At 41.6% G+C, this 27,418-nt stretch overlaps 3 protein-coding genes across 15 annotated transcripts in view; 2 read left to right on the top strand and 1 right to left on the bottom strand.

The window, feature by feature from the left end:
* The first annotated feature begins 221 nt into the window (after positions 1-221).
* efemp1 (EGF containing fibulin extracellular matrix protein 1) lies at positions 222-16,859 on the top strand. 12 transcript variants are annotated; one of them, XR_012389048.1, is made up of 12 exons: positions 222-823; positions 3,041-3,120; positions 4,789-4,827; positions 5,062-5,304; positions 7,571-7,693; positions 8,005-8,124; positions 11,495-11,614; positions 12,011-12,130; positions 12,671-12,797; positions 13,217-13,409; positions 13,759-15,512; positions 15,587-16,248. XR_012389048.1 is itself a non-coding variant. In XM_073920440.1 (11 exons), the coding sequence occupies exons 4-11, from the start codon at positions 5,106-5,108 to the stop codon at positions 13,918-13,920; spliced, it is 1,164 nt and encodes a 387-aa protein (XP_073776541.1). In that variant the 5' UTR covers positions 222-823; positions 3,041-3,120; positions 4,789-4,827; positions 5,062-5,105; the 3' UTR covers positions 13,921-16,248. The 12 variants fall into 12 exon arrangements, 5 of the variants coding, with proteins under 5 accessions (XP_073776541.1, XP_009305317.1, XP_068069082.1 ...); XR_012389045.1 differs by having other exon boundaries at positions 559-823; positions 4,789-4,837; XR_012389043.1 differs by having other exon boundaries at positions 606-823; positions 3,024-3,120; positions 4,789-4,837.
* Positions 13,390-27,418, top strand: part of vit (vitrin) — an 81,132-nt gene continuing 67,103 nt past the window's right edge. Inside the window, exons 1-2 of the mRNA XM_073920423.1 lie at positions 13,390-13,409; positions 26,708-26,766. The gene's annotated coding sequence lies outside the window, so the exon portion shown is untranslated. The remainder of the gene's footprint in view (positions 13,410-26,707; positions 26,767-27,418) is intronic.
* On the bottom strand, positions 16,566-25,484 carry lgi1a (leucine-rich, glioma inactivated 1a). Of its 2 annotated transcripts, XM_073919321.1 has the most exons (9): positions 25,139-25,484; positions 24,977-25,048; positions 23,676-23,747; positions 23,528-23,599; positions 22,940-23,129; positions 22,625-22,875; positions 21,607-22,585; positions 18,412-18,576; positions 16,566-18,107 (listed from the first exon to the last, which is right to left on the bottom strand). In XM_073919321.1, the coding sequence occupies exons 7-9, from the start codon at positions 21,836-21,838 to the stop codon at positions 17,290-17,292; spliced, it is 1,215 nt and encodes a 404-aa protein (XP_073775422.1). In that variant the 5' UTR covers positions 21,839-22,585; positions 22,625-22,875; positions 22,940-23,129; positions 23,528-23,599; positions 23,676-23,747; positions 24,977-25,048; positions 25,139-25,484; the 3' UTR covers positions 16,566-17,289. The 2 variants fall into 2 exon arrangements, with proteins under 2 accessions (XP_073775422.1, NP_955921.2); NM_199627.2 differs by lacking the exon at positions 22,625-22,875 and having other exon boundaries at positions 21,607-21,776; positions 23,058-23,129; positions 25,139-25,479.

The raw sequence follows: 27,418 nt of genomic DNA, 5'->3' as shown, positions 1-27,418 counted from the left end.
GGATAACGGTACACAGCTGATGGAGAATACACTAACCTGCGCGTTGTTCAGACACTGCCCTAATGAAAAAAACTGCTTAAACCAGTATAAGCTGGATGGCTGGCTTTAGCTGGTCAACCAGCCTAGTTTTAGAGGGGTTTTGGCCATTTCCAGCCTGGTCTTAGCTGATCAGGCTGGATGATGACCAGTCAAAACCAGCTATGCCCAGCATAAACCAGGTGGGCCATTTTCCAGCCTGATCAGCTAAAACCAGGCTGGAAATGGCCAAAACCCCTCTAAAACCAGGCTAGTTGACCAGCTAAAACCAACCAACCAGCTTAGATGGGTTAAACTGTTTTCCTGTAAGCAGTAGTTGGCAATAAACAGTCAAAAACAAGTTTTTAAAAGTACATTATAGCTAAATAATTATAGATTTTTTTAAATACTAGCATTTCAACCACTAAACAATTCTAAATGCTTTGCTAAATTGTTCGTAACCTGTCTAGATATGTTCCTTCAGGTTAAGAATACATTCATAAATGGCGGATTCATCTCAGATACACTGGCTTTTGACGATTTGGGTCACGTGATTCAAATTTCCCGCCGTCAGAACTTCCATTAAGGCCGCTGCATGGATTAAAATTAACACAATTAATTGATCGTTTATTAATTAAGCAATGATTTGCAGTTGTATTAATAGTTTATGTAATCCGAGAGCCTTCCTCCAGCAGCGAGAAACAACCTGCTCACATTCCCGAACACACACACACACACACACACACACACAGCTTCATCAGATCAGCAGCTCCTCCACACACACCGCAGCAGATCTTCAGCACAGCAGGTATCGTCATTTAGAATAATAACCTTCAGTAAAGTCGGATTGATGAGCTTTGAGTGTGTTTTGAGTAGATTAGAAAGAGAAACGGTCAGAAAGCTTGCTCATCTGCATGATCTATTACAGCTGCTTTTAAAGCTTCTGTCATTTCGTTTAAAAGCTGTTTAGTTTAGTTTAATGACTGTTTCATTGTCTTGAATGTGTGGTACATTTTGACCCTGAGTAAAACTGACGTTCATTTTCAGGATACAAACAACATTTATTACAATATCTGATTTTGTCATGCACAAAAGAAAGACAGATATAATTCATCATCAGTGTTGGGACAAAAGTGATGTATTATAATCTAAAATCACCTTTTAAAGTAGCTAAATGTGTTCCTTTAAAGGAAAGTAAACTAGCTTACAGTAAGTGTAATGCTATTTTAAAAAAAATAAGATTTATTAGAAGATTGTAATATATTACTTTTGATATATATTTGTATTAATAATAAAGTAATAATATACTTTTAGTACGTATTACATTGTTTACCCAACACGGTTTAAAGTTAATACTGTAGTAATTGTAAAGTGTATTATATTGAATATATCTGCAGGTCGTTGTTAATGAACGCTCCAGCATACTGTAGTGTTGACTATAGTGAAGTGATCGACTGTAATAAACACTGTTGTATACTTTGGTTTTTACTACAGTAAACTGTGGTGTACTGTAATGTAATATACCCTATAGCTGTAGAAAACTACAGTACAGAGTCATTTGTTTACATTAGTTCAGTTGTGTTACCATAGCAACTGTAGAATCACCACAACAGATCAATTACTGTAGTTGTTGTGTTACCATAGCAACTGTAGAATCACCACAACAGATCAACTACTGTAGTTGTTGTGTTTCCATAGCAACTGTAGAATCACCACAACAGATCAATTACTGTAGTTGTTGTGTTTCCATAGCAACTGTAGAATCACCACAACAGATCAATTACTATAGTTGTTGTGTTACCATAGCAACTGTAGAATCACCACAACAGATCAATTTCTATAGTTGTTGTGTTGCCATGACGACTGTAGAATCGCCCGTACTTTAGTATGGTTCAAAACCTCTGTAGTGTTAACTATATATTTCTGTAGTAGGCTAAATTCTGTAATGTATGTGTAAATATATGTAAATCTAAACTCCTTCTCTTCCCTCTGATGTTCAGATTCAGAATGCAGTGTTTACACACCATCACTTTAAACTAATATGTGAATTTTGTTAAATGTGGTTCCCAATATTTTGTTGTTTTGATTTCTTGGCTGTTTTTGTATGGTTATTACATTTTACATGGAGTCAGCTGAAGTCAATTATTTATTAAACATCTCTGAAGTGTGGTTTAACAGAGCAAGAACATTTCAATAGAAATTCTTAGATATTGCTTGACGCTAATAGCAGGTTTGCAGGGCTTAATTTGTCATCAATTAATTTAAGAATTTTACTGATTCCCCTACTTAACCGCTCTCCTCTCCCATCAGCTATTCGCTTTCACTTTTTTCCACAACTCCCCAACCCTCTTCACTTTCGTCCGCGACAACCAACTCACCCCAGTCCTAGCAGGCCCCCCTTCAACTTTCGTGCATGACACCTCTACATCCTCGGGTAACATGCCGGATCCGTTACCCCGGGACCTCACAATTCACAAATTAAGCCCTGCAGGTTTGGCATGCTGTCCCGGGAGAGAACCCTGAGCTCGGAGGTAATTGAGCACAGGACTCCCGCCTTGTCAATGAGCATCTAAAGGGGCTCCAAGATAAGGTAGGTCTCGAGAGCTCCCCCTGGTAAAGGAGGAAAAGGAGGAGATGGGGTGGAAGGGGGTTTCTTCCACAATGAAGATAAAGCAGTAGAGCAAAATTGGTCTATTTATTGCAGTCTTGGATCAATGTGATTGGATTATTACTGATTACTGATGAGAGACCAGCCGCGATCAATCATATTACATGAGAAATATTTTTAAAAGAACTGAAATAATGATGACTTCAGCTGTCTGTAAAGTGCTTTCACATGCTGCTTCTAAAGCCGTTATATAAAATAAAGTGGATTATTATTATTATTATTATGGTAGTTGTTTCTGCTCTGGTGCAGAAGTATGCTGGAGCTGTGCCAATGACAGCAGGATGAAGTGTTTCCACATGTTCTCAGTGATGTAACTACAGGTGTGAGGTGTTGTTTACAGCTCTTTAACTCCTGCAGAGATGTGGACCGTCAGCCTGATGATGGCAGCGCTGGCCTGTGTGCTTTCTCAAGAAGCCGAGGAGTCTGTGTCCTACACGGTGAGAACATCCACACACATCCCTGTACCGCTCACTGAGTGTCAGGAATAACTGGCTGTTGAGTCATTAGCGTGTAGTGCACATGATGCCAAGCGGAGGCTGTTATACAGATGTGCTTTATTCTATAACTAGATATTGAAGTTTAAAGACTTGAGAAAGCCATCTGATTAGCATTGCGCAGCATGTTTTTAGCATTAAATAGCATGTCACCAGCATCGGTTCAGCATGAATTGTCATGTGGCTAGAATAAATTTAGGATATTTTTAATATGGATTAGCATGTTAGCATGTTTCTAGCATAAATTAGCATGTTGTTAGCATAAATCTAGCATGAGTTTACATGTTGGGAGGATGACTTTAGCATGTTGTTAGCAGGTTGCTAGTATGAGTTAGCATGTTTTTGTCATTATTCCATTATGGATTAGCATGCCATTGCCTTGTTTCTACTATGAACTAACATGTTTCCAGTATGAATTAGCATGTTAACATGTTTATAGTATAAATTAGCATGTTAGCATGTTTCTGTTGGTAGCATGACTTTAGCGTAAATTAGCATGTTGGTAGCAGGTTCTTAGTATGAATTAGCATGTTGTTAGCATGTTTTGCGTATGATTCATAATAATGTAACATGATTATTGTATGAATTTGCATGATGGTAGCATGAATTAGCATGTTGCTAGCATGATTCTAGTATCTTTTACCATGTAGCTACCATGTTTCTGCTAAGAATTAGTGGGTTATTAGCATGTTGATGGCATGTTTCTGGTATGAATTACTGAATTACTACTTACCATGTTATTAGTAAATTTCTAGAATGAATTATTGTGTTGTTAGCATGTGTCTTGTATAAATAAGCATGTTGGTGGCATAATTTAGCATGATTTAGCATGTTGTTAGCCTCAATTACATGTTGTTAGCATGAATTAGCATGTTGTTTGCGTGATTCTAGCATGAGTTAACATGTTGGGAGCAGGACTTTAGCATGAATGAACATGTTGTTAGCATGTTTCTAGTATGAATTAACATGTTGTTAGCATCTTTCTGGAATGAATTAGCATGTTAACATATTCCTAGTATAAATAAGCATGTCCTTAATGTTATTCTAGCATTAAATAACATGTTGCTAGCATCAGTTTAGAATGAATTGTCATGTTGCTAGAATTATTTTAGCATGTTTCTAGTATGGATTAGCATGTTTCTAGCAAGAATAAACATGTTGTTAGCAGGCTTCTAGTTTGAATAAGCATGTTGCTAGCATGATTCTAGTATGTATTAGCATGTTGCTACCTTGTTTCTTATAGGAATTGGTGGTTTATTAGCATGTTGATGGCATTTTTCCGGTATGAATAAACATGTTGTTAGCATGTGTCTAATAAGAATTAGCATGTTAGCATGATTCTAATATGAATAAACATGTTGGTAGCATATATTTAACATGACTTACCATGTTGTTAATAAGTTTGTAGTATGAATTAGCATGTTGTTAGCATGTTTCTAGCATGGATTAGCATTCTGTTGTGTTTTGATGTGTTTCTGACTGTTGTAGCTGAAATAACTCTAATCATTCAGCGGAGGGATATGAAGCTGTAATGCGCTCTACACCTGAAGCCATTTTAATAGAGAGCTCATGTTTCTCATGCTGTGTTTTATGTTTTCGTTGTGTTTTCAGAGATGCACTGAAGGCTATGAGTATGATCCCTTTAAAGAGGTATGCACAGGTAATACAATAACTGATCATCTGATGTTCTCTCTATTGCCTTTAATAGCCAACAGTTGTTTCCATGAGTCTGAGAAACTGATCATAATGCTTAAAGCTCACCCAAAACTGCACATCTGTATGATAATAATTGTGAAAATCACTATTAATAATATAATAAAATTATCAATTTGATTTGAATTGAATTGTCTCTTTAATGCCAGTCGTCTGCATGTTTTCCCACAGATATTGACGAGTGTGTCCTCGTGTCTGATGCCTGTAAAGCGGGCATGAAGTGTATAAACCACTACGGCGGATACCTCTGCCTCCCGCAGAACGCTCAGATCTTCATTAATAAGGAAAATGAAGCATCGCAGAGTTCAGACTCTGTTCCTCAAACACACACAGAGACAAACCACAGATCTGCAGCCAACGGAGGCTCCCAGTGCTCTGCTGGATTCACACGCGACCAACACAACTACTGCCACGGTACATTTATTTTAGGAAACTTAGGAGATGATAATAACAGAGTTGAGGATAACAGAGTTGAGGAAAACAGAGTTGAAGATAACGGAGTTGACGGTAACAAAGTTGACGGTAACGGAGTTGACGCTAACGGAGTTAACGGTAACAGAGTTGACGATAACAGGTTGAGGATAACGGAGTTGACGATAATAGAGTTGACGATAACGGAGTTGATGGTAACAGAGTTGACGGTAATGGAGTTGACGGTAACAGAGTTGACAAAAACAGAGCTGACAAAAATGGAGTTGAGGATAACAGAGTTGACGGTAACAGAGTTGGGGATAACAGTTGATGGTAACGGAGTTGACAGTAATGGAGTTGACAGTAACAGTTGACGGTAACAGAGTTGACAGTAACAATTGACGGTAACGGAGTTGACAGTAATGGAGTTGACAGTAACAGTTGACGGTAACGGAGTTGACAGTAACAGTTGACGGTAACGGAGTTGATAGTAACAGTTGAAGGTAACGGAGTTGACGGTAACAGTTGACGGTAATGGAGTTGATAGTAACAGTTGAAGGTAACGGAGTTGACGGTAACAGAGTTGACAGTAACAGTTGACGGTAACGGAGTTGATAGTAACAGTTGAAGGTAACGGAGTTGACGGTAACAGAGTTGACAGTAACAGTTGAAGGTAACGGAGTTGACAGTAACAGTTGAAGGTAACGGAGTTGACGGTAACGGAGTTGACAGTAACAGTTGACGGTAACGGAGTTGACGGTAACAGAGTTGACAGTAACAGTTGAAGGTAACGGAGTTGACAGTAACAGTTGAAGGTAACGGAGTTGACGGTAACGGAGTTGACAGTAACAGTTGACGGTAACGGAGTTGACAGTAATGGAGTTGACAGTAACAGTTGACGGTAACGGAGTTGACAGTAACAGTTGAAGGTAACGGAGTTGACGGTAACAGAGTTGACAGTAACAGTTGAAGGTAACAGAGTTGACAGTAACAGTTGAAGGTAACGGAGTTGACGGTAACGGAGTTGACAGTAACAGTTGACGGTAACGGAGTTGACAGTAACAGTTGACGGTAACGAAGTTGACAGTAATGGAGTTGACAGTAACAGTTGACGGTAACGAAGTTGACAGTAATGGAGTTGACAGTAACAGTTGACGGTAACAGAGTTGACAGTAACAATTGACGGTAACGGAGTTGACAGTAATGGAGTTGACAGTAACAGTTGACGGTAACGGAGTTGACAGTAACAGTTGACGGTAACGGAGTTGATAGTAACAGTTGAAGGTAACGGAGTTGACGGTAACAGTTGAAGGTAACGGAGTTGACGGTAACGGAGTTGACAGTAACAGTTGACGGTAACGGAGTTGACAGTAATGGAGTTGACAGTAACAGTTGACGGTAACGGAGTTGACAGTAACAGTTGAAGGTAACGGAGTTGACAGTAACAGTTGAAGGTAACGGAGTTGACGGTAACGGAGTTGACAGTAACAGTTGACGGTAACGGAGTTGACAGTAATGGAGTTGACAGTAACAGTTGACGGTAACGGAGTTGACAGTAACAGTTGAAGGTAACGGAGTTGACGGTAACAGAGTTGACAGTAACAGTTGAAGGTAACGGAGTTGACGGTAACAGAGTTGACAGTAACAGTTGAAGGTAACAGAGTTGACAGTAACAGTTTAAGGTAACGGAGTTGACGGTAACGGAGTTGACAGTAACAGTTGACGGTAACGGAGTTGACAGTAACAGTTGACGGTAACGAAGTTGACAGTAATGGAGTTGACAGTAACAGTTGACGGTAACGAAGTTGACAGTAATGGAGTTGACAGTAACAGTTGACGGTAACGAAGTTGACAGTAATGGAGTTGACAGTAACACTTGACGGTAACAGAGTTGACAGTAACAGTTGACGGTAACGGAGTTGACAGTAACAGTTGAAGGTAACGGAGTTGACAGTAACAGTTGAAGGTAACTGAGTTGACAGTAATGGGGTTGACAGTAACACTTGACAGTAACAGAGTTGACAGTAACAGAGTTGATAGTAACAGTTGACGGTAACGGAGTTGACAGTAACAGAGTTGACTGCAGATTGTTTGCTTTGAAGGTGGAAATTGGGCATAGACTTTGGGGGAAGAGGACACAATATACAGTCTGTATAATTAATCTATAAATATGAATATTCCGTGTGTGTGTGTGAGTGTGTGTGTGTGTGTGTGTGTGTGTGTGTGTGTGTGTGTGTGTGTGTGTGTGTGTGTGTATGTGTGTGTCCAGATGTGGATGAATGCTCTCAGGGTCTGCACACCTGCGGTTCAGACCAGATCTGCTACAACAGCAGAGGCTCCTACAGCTGTCAGTGTCAGCCTGGATACCAGAGACATGGAGAGCAGTGTGTGGGTGAGTCCCGCACCGCAGCCCCAGTGTTGAGGGAAACGCATTACAAGTTACGCAGGTTGCATAATAATATGAGGTTTCTAAGTAACAAGTAAAGTAATGCATTACTGTAATGAAGTAGCTTTTCTAAAATAAGCAGCTGAATTAAACTGAACATGGTCACGTAAAACCCCACACTGATGAGGGAATGCAGGAACAGCTGAACAAGAAAAAACATACTTTTATTATCCAACTACATCTGTCTCATTTGCTGACACTGTGTGTGTATGTGTATGTGTATGTGTATGTGTGTGTGTGTGTGAACTTCTTTGCAGACAGAAACGAGTGTCTGCTGTCCCACTACTGCATGCACAGGTGTGTGAACACCGCCGGCTCCTACTACTGTGAGTGTAATGATGGATATCAGCTCGCCAGCAACAACCACAGCTGTGTGGGTGAGTCCAAGGCCTGTGTGTGTGTCTGTGTGTGTGTGTGTATATAGAGTCCTCTTCACTATACTGGGGCATTAGGACACAGACCACAGGTTGAGCGCCCCCTGCTGGCCTCACTAACACCACTGCCAGCAGCAGCCTAGTGTTCCCATGTGGTCTCCAATCCAGACACTGACCAGGCTCAGCCCTGCTTAGCTTCAGTGATTCGCAGCTCTTGGGCTGCAGGGTGATGAGGCTGTGGCGATGTAAATGTAATTTAATGCTTCTTTTACGTTCTGAGACCCACTTTATATCGGATATCACTCAGCCAGTGGAGATGACAGATTTTTAAAGAAAACAGACCCTAAACGTGTCGATTTTGTAATGGCATACAGTTCTCCGGAAGTCCCTGACCCAGGTTACTTACAAATTAAAAGTCCTTCTGCATATTCCCTATGGAAGATACTGTCTTCTTTTGTGTTCAACAGATGAAAGAAACTCAAACATGTTTGTGAAAAGTGAAGGAGTGAATCAGTAATGACAGAACATTCACGTCCAGCAGAACTGTGTCTTAATGTGTGTTCTAAGAGTCTTGAAAATATTAATTTCTGTGTGAACTGACCCTTTAAGGAAATGCTGGAGTTCTTCTGTGATAAGGCCAACATTAGACCGCTGTGAGTGCTGTCGAAGAATCAGTATTAAGGAACGCAGAAAAGCTCCACTTTAAACAGATTTAACAATAGACGTGTGTTATCGTCACTGCAGCATTATTGAGCTGAAGCAGATATGAGTACTGTAATGGAGAAGAAGCAGAGTCTCTCAGATTAGCTTGACTTATAGTCGTGCCAAGAATTTGCCTTCAGATCGCTCACAGAGGAATTTAAAACATCTCATGGTGCATTTTTCACAAGGAGAACAATCAGTTTGGAGGAGTTCGGGTTTAATGGAGCAGGCGACGGAAGGGAATCTTTCATAAGTGACTCGACACCGCACAGTATGCTTCCTTATTTAGAGTTTGTGTGTTGTTTCTGGTGCAAATAACATTTTAAATCAAGAAGCATTTATGGACAAGTAAAAAATATAGTCTTTATTCATTCATTCATTTATTCATTCATTCATTTTCTTTCCGGCTTAGTCCCTTTATTAATCCAGATTCGCCACAGCAGAATGAACCGCCAACTTATCCAGCACGTTTTTACACAGCGGATGCCCTTCCAGCCGCAAGAGTTTTTCAAATAAATCTGACAACAGGGTGAGCAGAATAATGTTGTGAAAATAATAATAACCTGCTTCCCTCATTGTCTGATTATTTTGCTTGTTTCAATGAAAAACTCTCCTCATTTTGACTCTTTATCACTGAAAACAGACTATATATTGTGCTCGTCTAGAAAATGCTGACTGATTGAGGAATTCTCAGTTATTTGGTCTAGAAATGAGACAGAATGAGCAGTGTTTCTGCAGTGCAGTTGCTCAGCTGTTCTGAGTTGCTTAACTTCTGAATCAACACTTGAAGACCTTTTCTATTAAAGTGCTTCATTTTGATCAACAGCGTGATGATGATGATGATGATGATGAGGAGGAATTCCTCAGTGAGGAAAGGTTTCCTGCAGAAGCATTTAATGCGGAAATAAAGCACTTAATGGAAACTGGAGAATTCAGTGATAAGAGCAGCAGAGGAGCTCTGAGCATGTGGACGGGGCTGCAGGTCAGTGTGCGGGAGGAGGGAGAACGTGAACTGTCTGCAACAACAGAGCAAGTGTAGTTTTTACAGTCGACACTGTACAGCGCATGCATGCTGTTTCCAACTATGGGCAAACTCCAAACTCATAATCTCTTCACGGATGCTGATATATTACACTCGTCTGTTGTGCATTTCAGATGAAGTTTAAATAATGAAATGTGCAAGAATCATAAGAGAGGTCAAACTGATCACGTTTTAATTCTCTAATCCGTTCTGGGGGGGTTATCAATCTATTAGGGTGGAGCAATCAGTCCTTTAGGGTGGAGCGATCAGTCCTTTAGGGTGGAGCGATCAGTTCTTTAGGGTGGAGCTATCAGTCCTTTAGGGTGGAGCGATCAGTTCTTTAGGGCGGAGCTATCAGTCCTTTAGGGTGGAGCGATCAGTTCTTTAGAGTGGGGCTATCAGTCCTTTAGGGTGGAGCGATCAGTTCTTTAGGGTGGGGCTATCAGTCCTTTAGGGTGGAGCGATCAGTTCTTTAGAGTGGGGCTATCAGTCCTTTAGGGTGGAGCGATCAGTTCTTTAGGGCGGAGCTATCAGTCCTTTAGGGTGGAGCGATCAGTTCTTTAGGGTGGGGCTATCAGTCCTTTAGGGTGGAGCGATCAGTTCTTTAGGGTGGGGCTATCAGTCCTTTAGGGTGGAGCGATCAGTTCTTTAGGGCGGAGCTATCAGTCCTTTAGGGTGGAGCGATCAGTTCTTTAGGGCGGAGCTATCAGTCCTTTAGGGTGGAGCGATCAGTTCTTTAGGGCGGGGCTATCAGTCCTTTAGGGCGGGGCTATCAATCATTTGGGGTGGGGCTATCTGTCCTTTACTGCCCTTCAGGTTGATGTTATCAGTCGTGTAGGGCAGAGCTATTAGTCCTTTTGAGCAGGGCTATCAGCGTTTTGAAGCGGAGCTATTCATCAATTAGGGTGGGGCTATAAATCTTTTAGGGCGGGTTTATCAATAATTTAAGGTGGGGCTTTCAGTTTTTTAGGGTGGGGCTATCTTTTAGGGTGGAGCTATTAGTCTATAGGGTGGGACTATCAGTCCTTTAAGGCAGGGTTATCAATCATTTAGGGTGGGGCTAAATATCAGTCGTATTGGGCCGGGCTATTATTTAGAGTGAGGCTATCTGTCCTTTAGTGATCTTTAAGTTGATGCTATCAATCTTGTTGGGCAGAGCTATTAGTCATTTAAGGTGGGGCTATTAGCCATTTAGGGAGGGGCTATCAATCTTTTAGGGTGGGGCTATCAGTCCTTTAGGGTAGAGCTGTTCAGGGCGTGGCTATTAGTCCTTTAGGGCGGGGGTTATTAGTCCTTTAGGGTGTGGTCATCCGTCCATGTCTTGTTTTTTGCCAAACATTTGTCCATTTGTCAGTCTTGTTTTCTTAGATACGCCCATCTTCCAATGATCCAATTAGTTCCCAAAGGACAAAATCATGCACTGCTCTATATTTTATTTCTGATTTCAGGAGCGCTTCAAGTGGATGTACGTCTCGATATGGGCAAAAAATGACAGTCTTAACTTACAGTCTCACCTTTCCTTGGCAACTTTAGGCAGTTAATATTACCATTTTACCCATGCAGAAACATCCTGCAGATTGTGAGCATGAGCAGATGACCTGCACACAGATGGAAAGTGTAAAAGTGTGTGTGTGTGTGTGTGTGTTTCAGATGTGAACGAGTGTGAAGTGTCTCAGCCGTGTCAGCATCAGTGCTTTAACCTGCTGGGCTCCTTCATCTGCCAGTGTGAGCAGGGTTATGAACTGGGCCCGGATGCTGTCTCCTGTGTGGGTCAGTGCTGACTCTGTGTGGGTCAGGCTATCTTCATCCACAGCTTCACAGCAGACAGCAAACTGACATCAAGCATGACATACAAAACACATCAGAACTACCAATCAATTTGATACCAAAACCTTCAGGTCCATTTGACATCCACACACTGATCTCCTTTAGACCACTGAACATTATAATGTAAGATTTATACATTTACACTGCATTTACTTTATACAATGCATGTTAACTACCTTAATGTCAAACCAACAACCAATTCACTTCTAAAATGGGCATCAAAAACATGTCAAAATGATGATAGTACAGTCCTTGTTCATTTACATCAAGCTGTTCAATAGTTTTCTGTTTGCACAGAGGCTCAGTGTTGTGTGTGTCTGCCCTGTTGTGTGTGTTCAGATATCGACGAGTGCTCGTTCTCCAGCTACATGTGCCAGTACGCGTGTGTGAACAGCGAGGGTGGATACTCCTGCACCTGCCCAGACGGATATCAGATACACAGAACAAGAATGTGTCAAGGTATCGGGCTCCTCCTTCATGAAATACAGCGCTCTCTCCATCCACACCCAGAGATTCCAGCCAGGAATTCACAAACACATCACATGCTCATCATGGAAACAACGCAGAGCTCAAACCCTGCCACTGGAGCTGTTCCTGTGTGTTGCAGCTTTAATAATCGATCAATATTAACGTTTAAACAAGCATTGTGCGTACTGTTTACTTAGATTTTTCTCTTGTTACTAGTCCGAATATCTGAAGATTCTTAAATTAAGAAGCATTTCTAAATAGGCAGAACATATTGTTTTGATTTAAGAAATAATGAGTCAAAATTAAGTAATTAAGGTATGGGAAACACCCATACACACTCATTCACACACTCTCATGCACTACGGCCAGTGTAGTTGATCAGTTCCCCTATAGCGCATGTGTTTGGACTGTGGGGGAAACCGGAGCACCTGGAGGAAACCCACACCAACACGGGGAGAACATGCAAACTCCACACAGAAACACCAACTGACCCAGCCGGGACTCAAACCACTCTTCTGTCTTCTGTCACAGACATCAACGAGTGTGAAACAGCAGCTCACGAGTGCCGGGAAGACGAGATGTGCTGGAATTATTACGGAGGTCATCGATGTTACCCACGAAACCCGTGTCTGGAGCCGTATGTGCGGACCTCAGAGAAGTAAGAGCGCAGATAAAAGCCCTCTTTTATTAGATTATTTACACATAATGAACAGATAATTATTGAAATCAATGGGTATAAATAATGATCAAAACAGCTCAGGTGTCCAGTGTAGTTTCAGCATCTTTGTGCTTCCTCCTTTGAAAATGCTGGTAAAATAATTGGTGTTGTTTTTATTCGGTTATACTAACTGCGGTCGCTCAATCCGCTGTTTGATTAGAGAGATTACATGAGCTGGATTCACTGGTCAGAAACACTGAGGACACCTGCTGGATACAAGAGGGAATTGCAGACAGAAACAGCAGCTACAAATAAGCAGATTATTATTATTGCTCGCTGTTGTGGACACAAATATAAGTTAAATTAGGGTTAAATTGCTGGATGTGAACAGGTCTTAACGCTGCCGCTTTCATCCGCAGTCGTTGTTCGTGTCAGTCGGCAGCAGCGTGTCGAGGCCTGCCGCAGTCCATCGTCTACAAATACATGAACATGCATTCAGAGCGCAGCGTGCCAGCAGACATCTTCCAGATACAGGCCACAAACATCTTCTCCAGCGCACACTACACCTTCAGAATCAAAGACGGCAATGACGGAGGACAGTTCTTCCTCAGGGTGAGCAACATCTACTCTCTGAATCTCTCTTTATGTGCTGCAGTCCACCAGAGATCACTGTTCACACGCTGTGTTCAGTCTTCATCTTATTATCTGTACTATTAAAAGGAAATTAATAATGTTTCTAGATGTTTATGGTATCAGTATGTTAGTCTTTATGGTCATCTATGACCTAGTGTCTCCAAGACAGTGACAACATGTGCATTTAGAAGATATAAACCGGTTTTTTTTGGCAATTCTTCTTTTGTCGTCTCTTCATACTTCAGTTTCTTGTCATATCATCTGACCAATCAAATCCTCTCTAGTGTCTGACATGCCCCACCCCTTCTTCTCATTGGCTGTCCATTAGCGCTTCAGCAGTGCCGGGGCGATGCTAGTCTTGACTCAGTCTCTGGAGGGTCCGCAGGAGCTGATCGTGGATCTGGAGATGATCACTCAACACTCGCTCATGAACTACCGCTCCAGCTCTTTACTGCGGCTCACCATCATTGTGGGACCTTTCCCTTTCTAAGCCCAGTTTATACTCCTGTGTCGATGATTGCTGTTATCCTCGTACCCGACGCCATGCAAGCATTTATACTTCTGCGTTCTGTCTGTTGCAGTAACACTCCTGAAACACTAGTAGGCAGTGTGGTTTTAAAACAAACGCAATGCAAACGTTCCATCCGGAACTCCTCCTTAGGACTCAACACTTTGCACCACCAGTTTCAGCCCCCCATCCGCCCGCCCCCCCCCACGGCCAATCACAGATCCTGCACTCTGCATATTCACAGCATGTTGATACATTTTCTGAGAGGTGCATGTCTGAGTACAGTGAAGGATGCCTAACCTACTGCCTGCACTCCACACAGAAGTAGAAACTGGCCTTAAAACTGGCCATGAAACTGATTTTTTGGATTTTTTTCCATATTGTGGCATACATTCACCTGAAACGATCCTGAAATGAGAAAAAAATGTAGGCCAAGCTTTTAACTGGAACTGATTGGATTGTTGGAAGATGGGCAATGCTAACAAAATATAGGAAGACAAATGGACGAAAGTAGGGCAGAAACACTACATGCCCTCATAGCCCTGCCCTAAAGAACTGATAGCTCCGCCCTAAAGAACTGATAGCTCCGCCTTAAAGGACTGATAGCTCCACCCTAAAGGACCAATAGCCCCGCCCTAAAAAACTGATAGCCCAGGTCTAAAGGCACTAATAGCCACGCCCTAAAGGACTGATAGCTCCACTCTAAAGGACTGATGGCCCTGCCTTTAAGGACTGATAGCCCTGTCCTAAAGGCACTAATAGCCATGCCCTAAAGCAGGGGTTCCCAAACTTTTCAGCCCCACGACCCCCAAAATGACAATGCCAGTGACTCGTGACCCCCAATATTCTCTTGAGGTGGTGGTTATAAATACAGAAACCTTGTATGCAATGACGCGCACAAACACACCATTAGACCCAAGTCTATTCTTTGTTTTTTTTATGTATGTCAGTGCTGTAAATGGGCTAGAAAGTTTAACCTGGTGTTACAAAATCTGCTGCATCTGACTGTATTGATGTGTCTTTAGTATAATGTAATTACCCGAGAAGTCGCAATCCAATAGAACTAGTAACTATAAGCTACTATAGTAACTATATAGTTTATAGTAACTATAAACTACTATTTTTTTCTCTTCAGTAGGTTATTGATAAAATATAGTAAGTCTTAAGGTTTAATAAAAATTTATTGATTTCTAAAAATCACCAGGCGACCCCCCTTCATTGTCACGCGACCCCTCGGGGGGTCCCGACCCCCACTTTGGGAACCTCTGCCCTAATGGACTGATAGCCCCACCCCAAAGGACTGATAGCCGTCCTAAGGAATCGATAGCCCTACCCTAAAGGCACTAATAACCACGCCCTAAATGACTGATAGCTCCACCCTAAAGGACTGATAGCTCCACCCTAAATTACTGATAGCCTAACCCCAAAGGCACTGATAGCCCTGCCAAAAAGGACTGATAGCTCCACTCTACATGACTGATAGCCCCACCCTAGAGGACTGATAGCTCTGCCCTAAAGGACTGATAGCCCTGTCCTAAAGGCACTAATAGCCACGCCCTAAAGGACTGATAGCCGTAAAGGACTGATAGACTGATAGGAGTGATAGCCGTCCTAAGGAATCGATAGCTCCACCCTAAAGGACTGACAGCCTCATCCTAAAGGATGGATAGCCCCGCCCCAAAGGACTGACAGCTCCGTCCTAATAGACTAATAGACCCACTCTAAAGGACTGTTAACTTAACCCAAAGGGAGCTAGGGTGCTGATTGAAACGCATCTAAGGAAAAGCCTGAGGGAGAGCACACGTCTAACACTTGATTGTTGTGCAGAAGTAGTAAAGTTATACAGCGCCCCCTTGTGTACCAAAACATTTCTGTTTTGCATTAAGCACCATCTAATGTCCGAGTGACCTCATATAATGGAGTTATTTTAGGGGTCTGAAATGAAAGGGATCTGTCCGACATTACCAGGTGACTGCAGACTGACAGCTCTATTACGTTCAGCATTAATATCTCAATGAACAGAGGATCTCTGACCCGATGAGTCCAGTACTGGTGTTGAATGTAGAGTTTATTTTGCACTGATGACCTGAAAATCCCCTGACTCTGGCTTTGCATCTGCTCATAACTGCAATAAATCAAACACAGATATCCTATAATGTGAACAATAATCCTGTTATCAAATGTTTTATATTTGTCTTTAAAGAAGTAGAATATACGTGATTGTTGACCATTAATATTTGTACTCTCAACCAGAACAGTTAACAATAAAGGGGAACACGTGTAATGCGTGCTTTCATTCTGTAACATCAGAGATCTTTATTATTCATTTAACGCACTGCAGAAATGCTTATTTAGTGTTGTCTTGATTATTTAGCTTGTTTTATAGAAAAACCCACTTATTTTGGACATTATTTCTGAAAAGAAATCTACATCATTTACTTGTCTAGAAAACACTTCTTGATTTAAGAGTTTTTAGATATTTGGACTAGAAACCAGGCAGAAGCTCTTACGCATTGTTGCAGTTAATATAAAGATTGCGCTGACTAAATGATATTTAAATGACATTTTGATACGTCACATGAGAGAGAGCTGCATATTGACAAATAAACCAGCGTTATTTGACGATATAAAGGTTTAACATTCTGACAAATCTTTATTTAAAGTTAGTATCAGAGTTTCCAAAAGTGTAGGCATGAATCTGCATGCACAAACCCAGAATAATGTCATTTGTGGACAGAATTGCTTCAAATCATGGCATCCTGCTGAAAACGTACTGACATCAGGCCATTATTCCACAGTCCAAACACACACACAGATGCTAAAAACCAATGAGAACACGACACGCTACTTTATAAACCAAACGCTCAACATGTGTATCAAATCTACAGCCTGCATATCAAATATAAGTCACCACATAAAAATACTGTATTTACAGGTCGAGAGATGTCCAGATAGACACGTTTATAAATAGAAGAGCGAGTATTTTAAAGAAAGTACGGCAGTCACAAAGTAAAAATACAACAGACGTTAATCGATCATTTCAAAACACAATCTCATTTAGCGGCTCCAGCATGCAGAGAGTCTGGAAGAGTCTTCATGCTGAGAAGCAGAACATCCTGGTCATGTTTCATCCCGAAACCAAAGGTGATTCTACATGCTGAGTCGGGCCCACTCCTGACGATGTAATGCCTAGTTCACACTACAGGATCTGAGCCTGATTTACTCAATTTATTTAATATTAATCTTTGGGTTAATATGCTCTCTCTCATAAAATAATGGAAATACAAAGTAGGATTTGAGGATGAAACATGACCTCGGTGTCTCCACTGAACAGCAGCTTCATGAGTGTCTTCAGCTGCTCAGGTCCAGCACCAGATGCTCATATATCCGCGTTTGCCCCTTAAAACTGGACCCCAGCAGGAACTCCCTGTTATCGATGAACACCAGAGAGAAAGCCCTGGGCGCCTGGATGTTCAGCTCCTGGAAGGGAACGAACTGCCTCTTCTTGGCGTCCCAGCGGTAGACCCGTGTGAAGGCGTAATCGCTGCCCAGGATGGCGTACTGCCAGCTGGCCACGGAGAACGGCTGGAACACCATGGAGCCCCGGGAAGCCACGGTCTGGATCTCTGTAAACATGCTGCCATCCCACCGCATCACTTTGGAGTCGCCGATGAAGCGCGTCAGGCAGATGTACAGCTCGTTTTTCACCGTAAAATGTTTGACCGCGAACACATCCTCCATCTCCGGGATGTCAGTGCGCCTCTCGAACTGAGCGCTGCCCCGGCTCCACTGGTAAACAACAGGCCTCTGCGAACTGCTGGATAAAATCAGATGCGGTTTTCCAGAAATGTCCAGATACTCCACATCGGTGTCGCGGTGCCAAGGATGGAGCGACTGGTAGGAGTAAAACCCGTTTCCGTTCCACTTATAGATGGTGGTGGAGCCAGCTTTCGAGCTGTCGGCGATGATGAAGAAGGACTCTCCGTCTACCTCGAAGATTTCCACGTCGTTGGGCTTGCGGATCTTCAGGATGTCGATGTCTTGGATTCTGATGAATTTGTTTGCGGAGACGTCGCGCTTGAAGATGTGCGAGCCGCCGAACAGCTGAGCTACTATGATGAAGAGCTGGCTGTCGATGACTAGAGGTTTGCAGATGACCGTGGATGTGCCTACAGAGGGGATATAGTGCTGAGATTACATGTTTGTTGGGTTGAATATCATTTCAGTTTGAGGATAATGAAGGGTACATGCTTGCACAAATATATTACTGTAAAGCATGGGTCTCAAACTGGATTCCTGGAGGGCCGCAGATCTACAAGGTGTTCGAGACTACTAAAGACTATTAAGCAGGTGTGAGTCGGAGCTAAACTATGCAGAGCTCCTCCAGGATTTGAGTTTGAAACCAATACTGTAGCTCATCCTGGAAATAAAGACAGATCTGTAATCTCATTGACGCTGACACGGTTTGCTTACTCGTGATGTTGTCGAAGTTTCTGAACTCCATCTGCACGTGATCCCACTCCATGAAGCTGCATCTGCCGCTGAAGGGCTGAGCGAAAACTACGAACTGATCACCAGCGAAGGAAAAAGCCTCCACTGAGATGGACTGAAACTCCAGAGACTTCAGCAGGGTAAAATCTGAAGCACAAGAACAACACACAGCTCTTATGAGGTAAGAGTTATATGCTACTTACACAATATAGCATTCAATTATGTGTCTTGTTTCTATTCCAAATATCTAAACTCTTAAATCAGGAAGCATTTTCTAGACCTGGGGTCCGTTCTTCGTACCTGGCTTAAATGATCTGAGATTATTTGGCAGATCCTGGATCTTTTAATCTTGATAACTGATCCCTCGCTAATTTGGTTCTTCAAACAAGTTCGCGAATCAGATTAGAACGTCTGGATGAACTGATCTGAGATCGCTGCGTGTGTTATGAAGGACAGATCTATCGATCCTCGAAATCATGATCAGCAATGCAGCGATTGGCTGACGGCACAGCAGCGTAATGACATCATCTGATTAATATTCAATTATACATGTGAGCAAAATTACATCAAATTAGCAGTAACCGGTTTGTTTAATATGACACGCAAGAACTTTCCACATTTGTTGTGAGCTGCAGGCTTTACACTTTCATTTGTCAAGACAAGAGTATTCATCATGTATTTCAATGCAAATCAGTGTATTTAGTTCTACATTTAGAAAAGATTTTCTTTATTATAGTAGCCGTTTTTTAATCGGTGTAAAGAATAACTGGTTGTTTACAAAAGCATTTTCATATTGGTAAAGGCGTCTGCAACTTTTGTGAAGCATCAAATAACCGGCATATTAACTATCAAAACATGTTTATGACTGCATAAATGTATTACTGCTTTAAAAAAAAAAGTCACATATTGTGCATTTCTATTATACACAATTTGTACTAAAGCGATCTAAAAAGTTAATATCAATAAGTTTTCTCTTTGCATCACCAGGTGGCAGTCTTTGTACTTTCATTTCGAGGGTGCAGATTGCATACGTTTTATTAATATGTATAACTTTATTTATTTTATTAATGACTATAACTTTATATATATATAGTTTAAAAATATGTACCATTTTCCCAAGTATATATAACTACTACTGTAAGAAAATATCAGAATTCAGCACATACTTTCTGTATTATCTTTGCTTGAACTGAGCCGATCTAATCCTGTTTATATGAATTGAGCCTGCTCCCGATCAGGTTTGACCTAGCAGAACTGTTGCTATGACAACAACTCTCGGATCAGCTTTGAAGAACGAAACGATCCTGGATCGTGTCAAATCGTCAATATCCAAATCCAGCTAACTGAGTGATCCACTTACGAAGAACAGACCCCTGCAAAATAATTGTGTTGTTTTGAGTAATAATGAGTCAAATAGGAGAGAGTTTTTTATTGAAACAAGCAGAATACTCTGACAATGAGGGAAGAGAAATAATCTCATATCAAAACTTATATCTTATACGTTCTGTGGATTTTAACACACTAAAAACATTTACTATTGAGGTTTTACTGTAAAGTATTTCCTTTCATACTTTTGGTCATTTAATGGAAACATTTGTTTATTCTGCACAGAATTATGAGGGTTCCTGCGGGTCCTTAAAAAGTCTTAAATTAAACTCCGGGAAATTAAGGTCTTAAATTGTCTTAAATTTCACCGTAAAGTGGCTGTAGGTATTGAATTTTCAGCTGGTGGCTGAACAGTGGTCCACCGTAAAACATCTAATAGTTGATTAATTTAGTATGTGTGAAACAGGAGAGAAATGACCGTCTCTGTGATTTATTAGATTATTACGGCAGGTCGGCTACAGGCGCTGACGTTGGTCTGCATCTGCGTGCTGTCATTACGCGGTTGCCGAGGTGAGGTTCTAAATGCAAAGATGGGAAAGTGTAAATTTAACGACGTGGCGATGAGGCAATGTCTAAATTCTGCAAAAAGACCTTTTCGTTAGAGACCATGAGGCTCAAAGCAACCGCGGGACGTTGCAGCAGCTAGTCAAAGCGGGTCCAGGTTAATCCCTGCATTGTTTGCAGCTCGACCTAACAATGTTACTAGTTCAGACTAGAGCTGAAGATCTTTGTTGGGTCGGACTTTATTTCTTTCTTAATTTCGTTAGTGCCAAATACCAGTCATCATTCATCATTTATTTTAATTAATTTGCTAAGAAAGACTTATTTTATTTACTTATTTTTATTGGTGCGTTAGCCAGTTTAAAGGTTAAGTGTGTGTACCCGGGCCTATTGAGAGTGTTGAGATGTTACATGTTACAGAGGGCTTATTTTCATTTTTTGGTTTCAGCTTGGCCTGTAGCTTATGTTATGAATAAGTAATGTTATAAACGACTCATTCATGAAAAAAGACAATAGAGCTGTGTGCATGTGCACATTTATATAATGTCAGGCTATAAACGGGTTCGGGCTTTTAAAAAGCTGTCAATCAAAATGTACTTGTCGGGTTCGGGCTCTATCGGGCCTAACTTTTATAGCCTGATTACAGCTCTAGTTCAGACGCCCCCTCACAGTCAGCTATAACCGTTTATTTCACCACCAGACACCCAAAAAGCAGGTACTACCATACTGTGACGAGGCACAATTTATTTAAATCTAACGTGAACACTAAATTGAGTTGCTTATTCCAAAGAAATTATACAATTTTGGGGTCTTGAATTATATTTGTTGAGGTCTTAAAAATCATTAAATTTTACTTTTAAAATGGTGCAACAACCCTGATTATTCAATAAAGCAATGCACTAGGAGTATTTTTGGTTAGTATAGCTGTTAATGTAATAATGTATAATATGGTAACACTACAATAACAACAATGGCAGTATGTGTTCATGTTTGGTGATGAAGATACAGCTGTTGATTGTTAGTTGATGGTAACAAGCATGAACTTGGATGTTAATAATGCATTCGTAAATGCTGAACTCATGTTAATAAATGCTGTATTGTTCATAATTAATCATGTTAGTAAACACAGTAACAAACGAAACCTCATTGTAAAATGCCACCAGTAATATCACGCTAATATTACACCTGTAAAGTAAATATGGTGATAATATGATAAACGCTTCAGAAATTCATCCCAACAAGGAAATCTGCTACTGTCATAAGCTCATGTGTGTGTTGATCAATACCAACCTGTGGTGATGCAGTCGAAGGTCTGCGCCTCCAGATCGTTGATTTTTTTCCCCTGGTACCCTTCAGGGCCGTTGCAGAAGATCTGATCCACTGTAGCGTTTGTGTGAAACATCCAGTCCACCAACCACTTCAGCTTACAGTCACAGCTGAACAGATTCCCTCTCAGATCCCTGAACACACACACACACACACACACATCAGACACAAAGTGATGAAGCAGTCTGTAGAGCATGCACACGATGGTGCTTAAAGTACATTACGTTGTGTTTTTGGTGTAATGTAATGTGTTGGTATGGTTTAGAGCAGGAGTGTCTAATCTCGTTCCTGAAGGGCCGGTGTCCTGCATAGTTTAGCTCCAACTTGCCTCAACTCACCTGCAAGGATGTTTCTAGAAAGCCTAGAAAGAGCTTAAATAGCTAGCCCAAGTGTGTCTGATTGAGGTTGGAACTAAACATTGCAGGACACCGGCCCTCCAGGACTGAGTTTGGACACCCCTTGGAGATTCTGTGTGGAGTTTGCATGTTCTCCCTGTCCCTGCGTTCGCATGGGTTTCCTCCGGGTGCTCCGGTTTCACCCACAGTCCAAACACATGCAGTACAGGTGAATTGGATAGGCTAAAATTATCTGTGGTTTATGAGTGTGTGTGGATGTTTCCCAGAGATGGGTTGCAACTGGAAGGGCATCTGGTGCGTAAAACATGCTGGATAAGTTGGTGGTTCATTCCACTGTGGTGACCCCATATTAATAAAGGAACTAAGCCAAAAGGAAATGAATGAATGAATGTTAGAAACCTGTAACCATTGACTTCCATAGAAAACTAATACTTTGGAAGTCAATGGGTACCAGTTTTCAGCATTTTTAAAAATATCCTCTTTTGTGTTCAACAGAAGAAACTCAAAGATTTAGACACACTTGATGGAGAGTAAATAGGGAGTCAACTTTTATTTTTGGGTGAACTGTGCCTTTACGATACAAAAAACTATTTTTTTTTTACATGTACTGTACATAATTGTTGCACAAATTGTTCTTTGTATAAAGGAAATACAATTTTAATTAATCATTTTCACAATATTTCCTATAATATTTTTTTCTACTGGAAAGGGACCTATTTCTCTTAGTTTGCCTGGAATGAAAACATGTAAAAACAGCTGTGGTCAATATTATTCACCCCTTCAGCAATATTAGTGTTGGATTGTCTCCAGAACAAACCACTGTTATACAATGACTTGCCTAATTACCCTAACTTTACCCTAATTACCCTAGTGAAGCCTTTACATGTCACTTTAAGCTGAACACTAGTGTCTTGAAGAAGATCTAGTCTAATATTATGTGCTGTCATCATGATGAAGAGGAAATATATCAGTGATTAGAGATGAGTTGCAAGAGAAAGTAAAAAAGTTGAAATATCCTGATATGATCTCTTAAATCTCACTCTAATAAAACATACGTACACTTTAGTCAAAGCTTCCATCCCCTTGAAGAGGTCTTTGGGCAGCGTCTCCAGATTATTGTACGCCAGACTTCTGCAGGAACATTCATAAAGAACAGAGCAGAACAGAGCAGAACAGAACAGTGGTTTACTTCAGAAATCAGAAACAAGTGTAGGCCTGACACTATAAATCTGTGACACTATATTTACTGTGTGATATATTGTCCCAGAAATGATTGTGTAAAGGGATATTATTGTGATTTTAATACATTTATATGCTAATGATTATATCAGAATTATACAACAGCATGTCTGTTAATAACGCAAACAACAATAAACACTTTCAACAGACAAAAACATCTCATTTTTAAGGTCATTTACTTACATTCTGTAATTGGATCTTAAAGAAAAAGTCCTAATATAAGCTTAACTGAGGTCATGTGCTGATCGATCAGTCGATGTATTGATTATTGCGACACCAGGAAAACTCACAGGTGAATTAAAGACTTGAGTCCTCTGAAGGCGAACGGCGATATGGACTTGATCTGGTTGTTTTCAATGAATCTAGAAGGAAAAACAAGCGACGAATAAGATCAGCAGTTTGTCTGAGATGATGAGCTGATTTACTGCTGTTACTCACAGATACTCCAGATGAGGGAGACCGAGGAACGCATCCTCGTTTATAGAGTCGAAGCTGTTTGCTGTGAAGAGACTAGCAGAGAGAATTATAGAGTTACAGACTATAGAGTTATAGAGTTATATATATATATAAAGGGGTCAGTCAATCAAACTAGTGTTAGAGCACAGTAGTGGATCAGTCTGGTGTAGTTCCTCCTAAATGCAGCATCAGCTGGTGTTGGGGATGACAGACAGGAGTCCTGCATAGTGGTCAGAGCTGTTCTTCTTCAGAATAGTGTTCAGGTCACTACTGATGCTGCTGGAGGAAAACCTTTCCTCACTCACTCCTCCAAAACAGCCCAAAGTGCTCAATAATGTTTAGGTCTGGGTACTGTGCAGGCCATGGGAGATGTTCAGCTTCACTGTAATGTTCATCAGACCGCTCTGCCTCCAGTCCTGCTGTGTGTATCACTGCATCATCATCCTGATACACGTTTTTACCCATTGGGTCACATGCTCCTCCAGAATGGTTGGGTAGTCTTCGGCAGTGACCCAGCTCCCATCCAGCACCACTATTGGGTCTAGGGAATACCATGATATTGAGCCCAAACCATCAGTGACCCCCCCATGCTTGACTCTGGGCATCAGCAGTCTGGGTGGGCCGCTTCTGTGGGGCTTCTCCACACCGTAACTCTCCTGGATGTGGAAAGACAGTGAAGCTGGATCATCAGAGAACAGTACATGCACCACAGCTCCAGATCTCCACTGCCGCTCCACTGAAGCCGGCGTTCGGTGTGGGCAGAAGTGAGCAGAGGTTTGGATCATGTATATTGACCCAGTGGAGCTCTAGAGCAGCAGGACACAGGAGAGTGGAGCTGCACATGTCATTCTGCAGTGAGTCGGGCCGCTGTGCTCTCATGTGTTCTGGGTAAATCAGGGTTAGCAGCCCTTTCAGCTTCCTCCGGCCTCCACAGCTCCTCCTGCTGGATGTGCTTCCTCTTCTTGGTATTTCTACATACATCTTCATGGTCTCTCCTCATGTCTGTAATGATGTTTGTACTGTACACACTCACATGCAACAATCTGCAGTTTAATCTGATCTATGAGCTGTTTTCCTCATGGGGACCAAATAACATGGGCAAAAATGACTGGTATAGCTACACTTGTGGGGACATAACATAAAAGAATTCAACATAAAGAAGACAAGGTAACACTAACACAGGACACACACACACTCCTTTAAGCACACACACACACATTCACTCACACACCCACGCACGCACGCATGCATCATCATCATCATCCTCATCCTCATGCTCTTACAGCAGGTGTAGTGCAGGTGTGTGAATGAAACTCTCTTTGGGGATCTCAGTAAAGCCGGATTTGACGAATGATCTGAAACGACAGCAGAACAGCAGCACTGATCACACATCATCTCCACTATTACCTCCATCATTATGATCATTGCTGGTGACTGTAGCTCACAGTGAGATGACGTCCTGCGGGAAGCTCCTCGGTATGGCTCCGGTATTGGCGCATAACGCGTTATCCTTGCTGCAGGTGCAGGGCGCGGGGCAGCGGGAGCTCCTCCTCCGGCCGCCGAGCACCAGCGCCGCCAGCAGCACGCACAGCACCGCCGCCCGCCGCAAACACATCATCCCGGACACACAGCCGCTCACCGGGGGCTCATCACCGGCACACGGCACCGAAGCGACGGCTCAAGATGAGCAGATATTACACGGCGATTATTGTGAGGCGGATCCGTTATGATCTGCACCAGCGGTAGCAGCATCCATCCATACAAACACAATCAGAGTCACGGACGCAGAGTGGGCGGGGCTACGCGGATTCTCGCTTTTGTAAATCTGGCTTTAAATGACGGATCTTTCTCATTCTTAAACGTTAAGCTCGTTTGCATTTTTGATGTATTTTAAAATTAGTATCTCATAAAAAATTACGCTCAGATTGAAGTCGAGTTGTCACGTGACTCCTGTTTCTTTTCTCAGCGCGGCTCATGCTGCTCCAGTAACACTCGGGTGAGGCCTGCCGCGATGTTTATTTACTTATTTATTTATTTCTACATGAACACTTGGAACTGCTTAATTTAAAAGTGTCCATTCATATTTTAGACCACAAACGTCTGCAGCTGAACAAATAAGTATTTTGCTTGGTGAGCCTCAGAGGAAACAGCCTGAAACAACAGTCACTCAGGTTAGAAAAGACTTGTTGGCTTGAAGTGGGCACAGCTGGCGTTTATTTATGTGGCATTAATCCAGGAATGCCAGCTATTTAGGTTAGCTTGGTTGCCACACACGTTGCCTTGCATCACGAGAATATTGTGATTGAACTGAACAGCCTCAAAACAACAGGAAAAAGTTCACAATTTAGCCTGTTTGTAGGCTGTTTATGGCTCTATGTCTGCCATTTAGCTGATGAAGTATATAATGAATTGAGAAATGTGTTGTTATTTTCTGAACTGCATGACTTCATTACACAAACATAACACAACTTTTCCCACAAGCAGAGAATGTATAAGCTGCTCAGTGTCATTCACACAACAGCTGAACACTGTAACACACACAACACTACAGTAATGCCATGAACATCAGGAGCACCATGCAACTGTTCTCCCCGTGTTGGCGTGGGTTTCCTCCGGGTGCTCCAGTTTACCCCACAGTCCAAACACATGCGCTATAGGGGAACAGATCAACTATATTGGCCAAAGTGTGTGAATAAGTGTGTATGGTGTTTTCCAGTACTGGGTTGCGGCTGGAAGGGCATCCGCTGTGTAAAACATATGCTGGAATAGTTGGCGGTTTATTCCACTGTGGCGACCCCTGATAAATAAAGGGATTAAGCTGAAGGAGGATGAATAAAACTCGAATTGCCAAACAAGAAAGCATAAAAAGTGTCATGCAGGGAATTCTGGGAAAGGAGTTTACGGCTATTAACTGTATATATTAAGGAAACTTACTGTTAAGCAGGTTACACATATTTACTGCAGCATTTTTACAGTTTTTACCATTGAAATGACTTTTATTTTGTTTTTTACAGTGCTGGCCTCATGTAGCGTACTGCAGCTAGGCTTGAAGAAGCAGGTTTTGCATCTGGCGGTGAGTCTTACAGTGATTTGAACAATTATTAATGTAGATGTTTCTTTAGGATGTTCCTTTTTGCTTGTTGCACACACAGTGCTCAGCATAAATGAGGACACCCCCTATTAAAAATGAATATTTTGATCCATTTCTCAGTGAATATTAACTATATATTTTGGTGCATTTGAACAAAGCAATTTTATTATGTATGTTATTATTTAATAATAATTAAGATTATAATAATATTTCAAAACATTTCATTTTAATCTTATCTTATAAACTACCTGACAGAAGTCTTGTCGCTGATCCCAGTTGTAAGAGCAGCAGATAGTAACTGGAACTCTAGTTGATGATGTGTGAAAGTGTCTGAGGTGGATTCCTCTGCTGGATCATCTGCTGATCTGCATCAATCATCACCAATACTGCAGAAGACCTACTGGAACCAGCATGGACCAAGATTCTCACAGAAATCAGTCAAGTTTGGTGAAGGAGAAATCATGGTTTGGGGTTCATTCAGTATGGAGAGATCTGCAACATCAACAGCCTGAGGTATCAAGACATCTGTGCTGCCCATTACATTACAAACCACAGGAGAGGGACAATTCTCCAGCAGGATAGCGCTCCTGCTCATACTTCAGCCTCCACATCAAAGCTCCTGAAAGCAGAGAGT

This window comes from Danio rerio, chromosome 13, assembly GCF_049306965.1.
Source record: "Danio rerio strain Tuebingen ecotype United States chromosome 13, GRCz12tu, whole genome shotgun sequence".
Taxonomy (NCBI): Eukaryota; Metazoa; Chordata; class Actinopteri; order Cypriniformes; family Danionidae; genus Danio; species Danio rerio.
This window is presented reverse-complemented; position numbering and strand designations above follow the sequence as displayed.

What these genes read in the sequence shown, in the direction of transcription:
- efemp1 (XM_068212981.2), top strand. Translation starts at nt 657, where the DNA reads ATGATTTGCAGTTGTATTAATAGTTTATGTAATCCGAGAGCCTTCCTC. An exon ending in CAGAACAAGAATGTGTCAAG is followed by an intron (nt 12,131 to 12,670) that starts GTATCGGGCTCC and finishes CTTCTGTCACAG; the next exon opens with ACATCAACGAGTGTGAAACA. An exon ending in TATGTGCGGACCTCAGAGAA is followed by an intron (nt 12,798 to 13,216) that starts GTAAGAGCGCAG and finishes TTTCATCCGCAG; the next exon opens with TCGTTGTTCGTGTCAGTCGG.
- lgi1a (NM_199627.2), bottom strand. Translation starts at nt 25,311, where the DNA reads ATGATGTGTTTGCGGCGGGCGGCGGTGCTGTGCGTGCTGCTGGCGGCG. An exon ending in CCGCAGGACGTCATCTCACT is followed by an intron (nt 25,049 to 25,138) that starts GTGAGCTACAGT and finishes CTGTCGTTTCAG; the next exon opens with ATCATTCGTCAAATCCGGCT. An exon ending in ATGGAAGCTTTGACTAAAGT is followed by an intron (nt 21,777 to 23,057) that starts GTACGTATGTTT and finishes GTGTGTGTTCAG; the next exon opens with GGATCTGAGAGGGAATCTGT.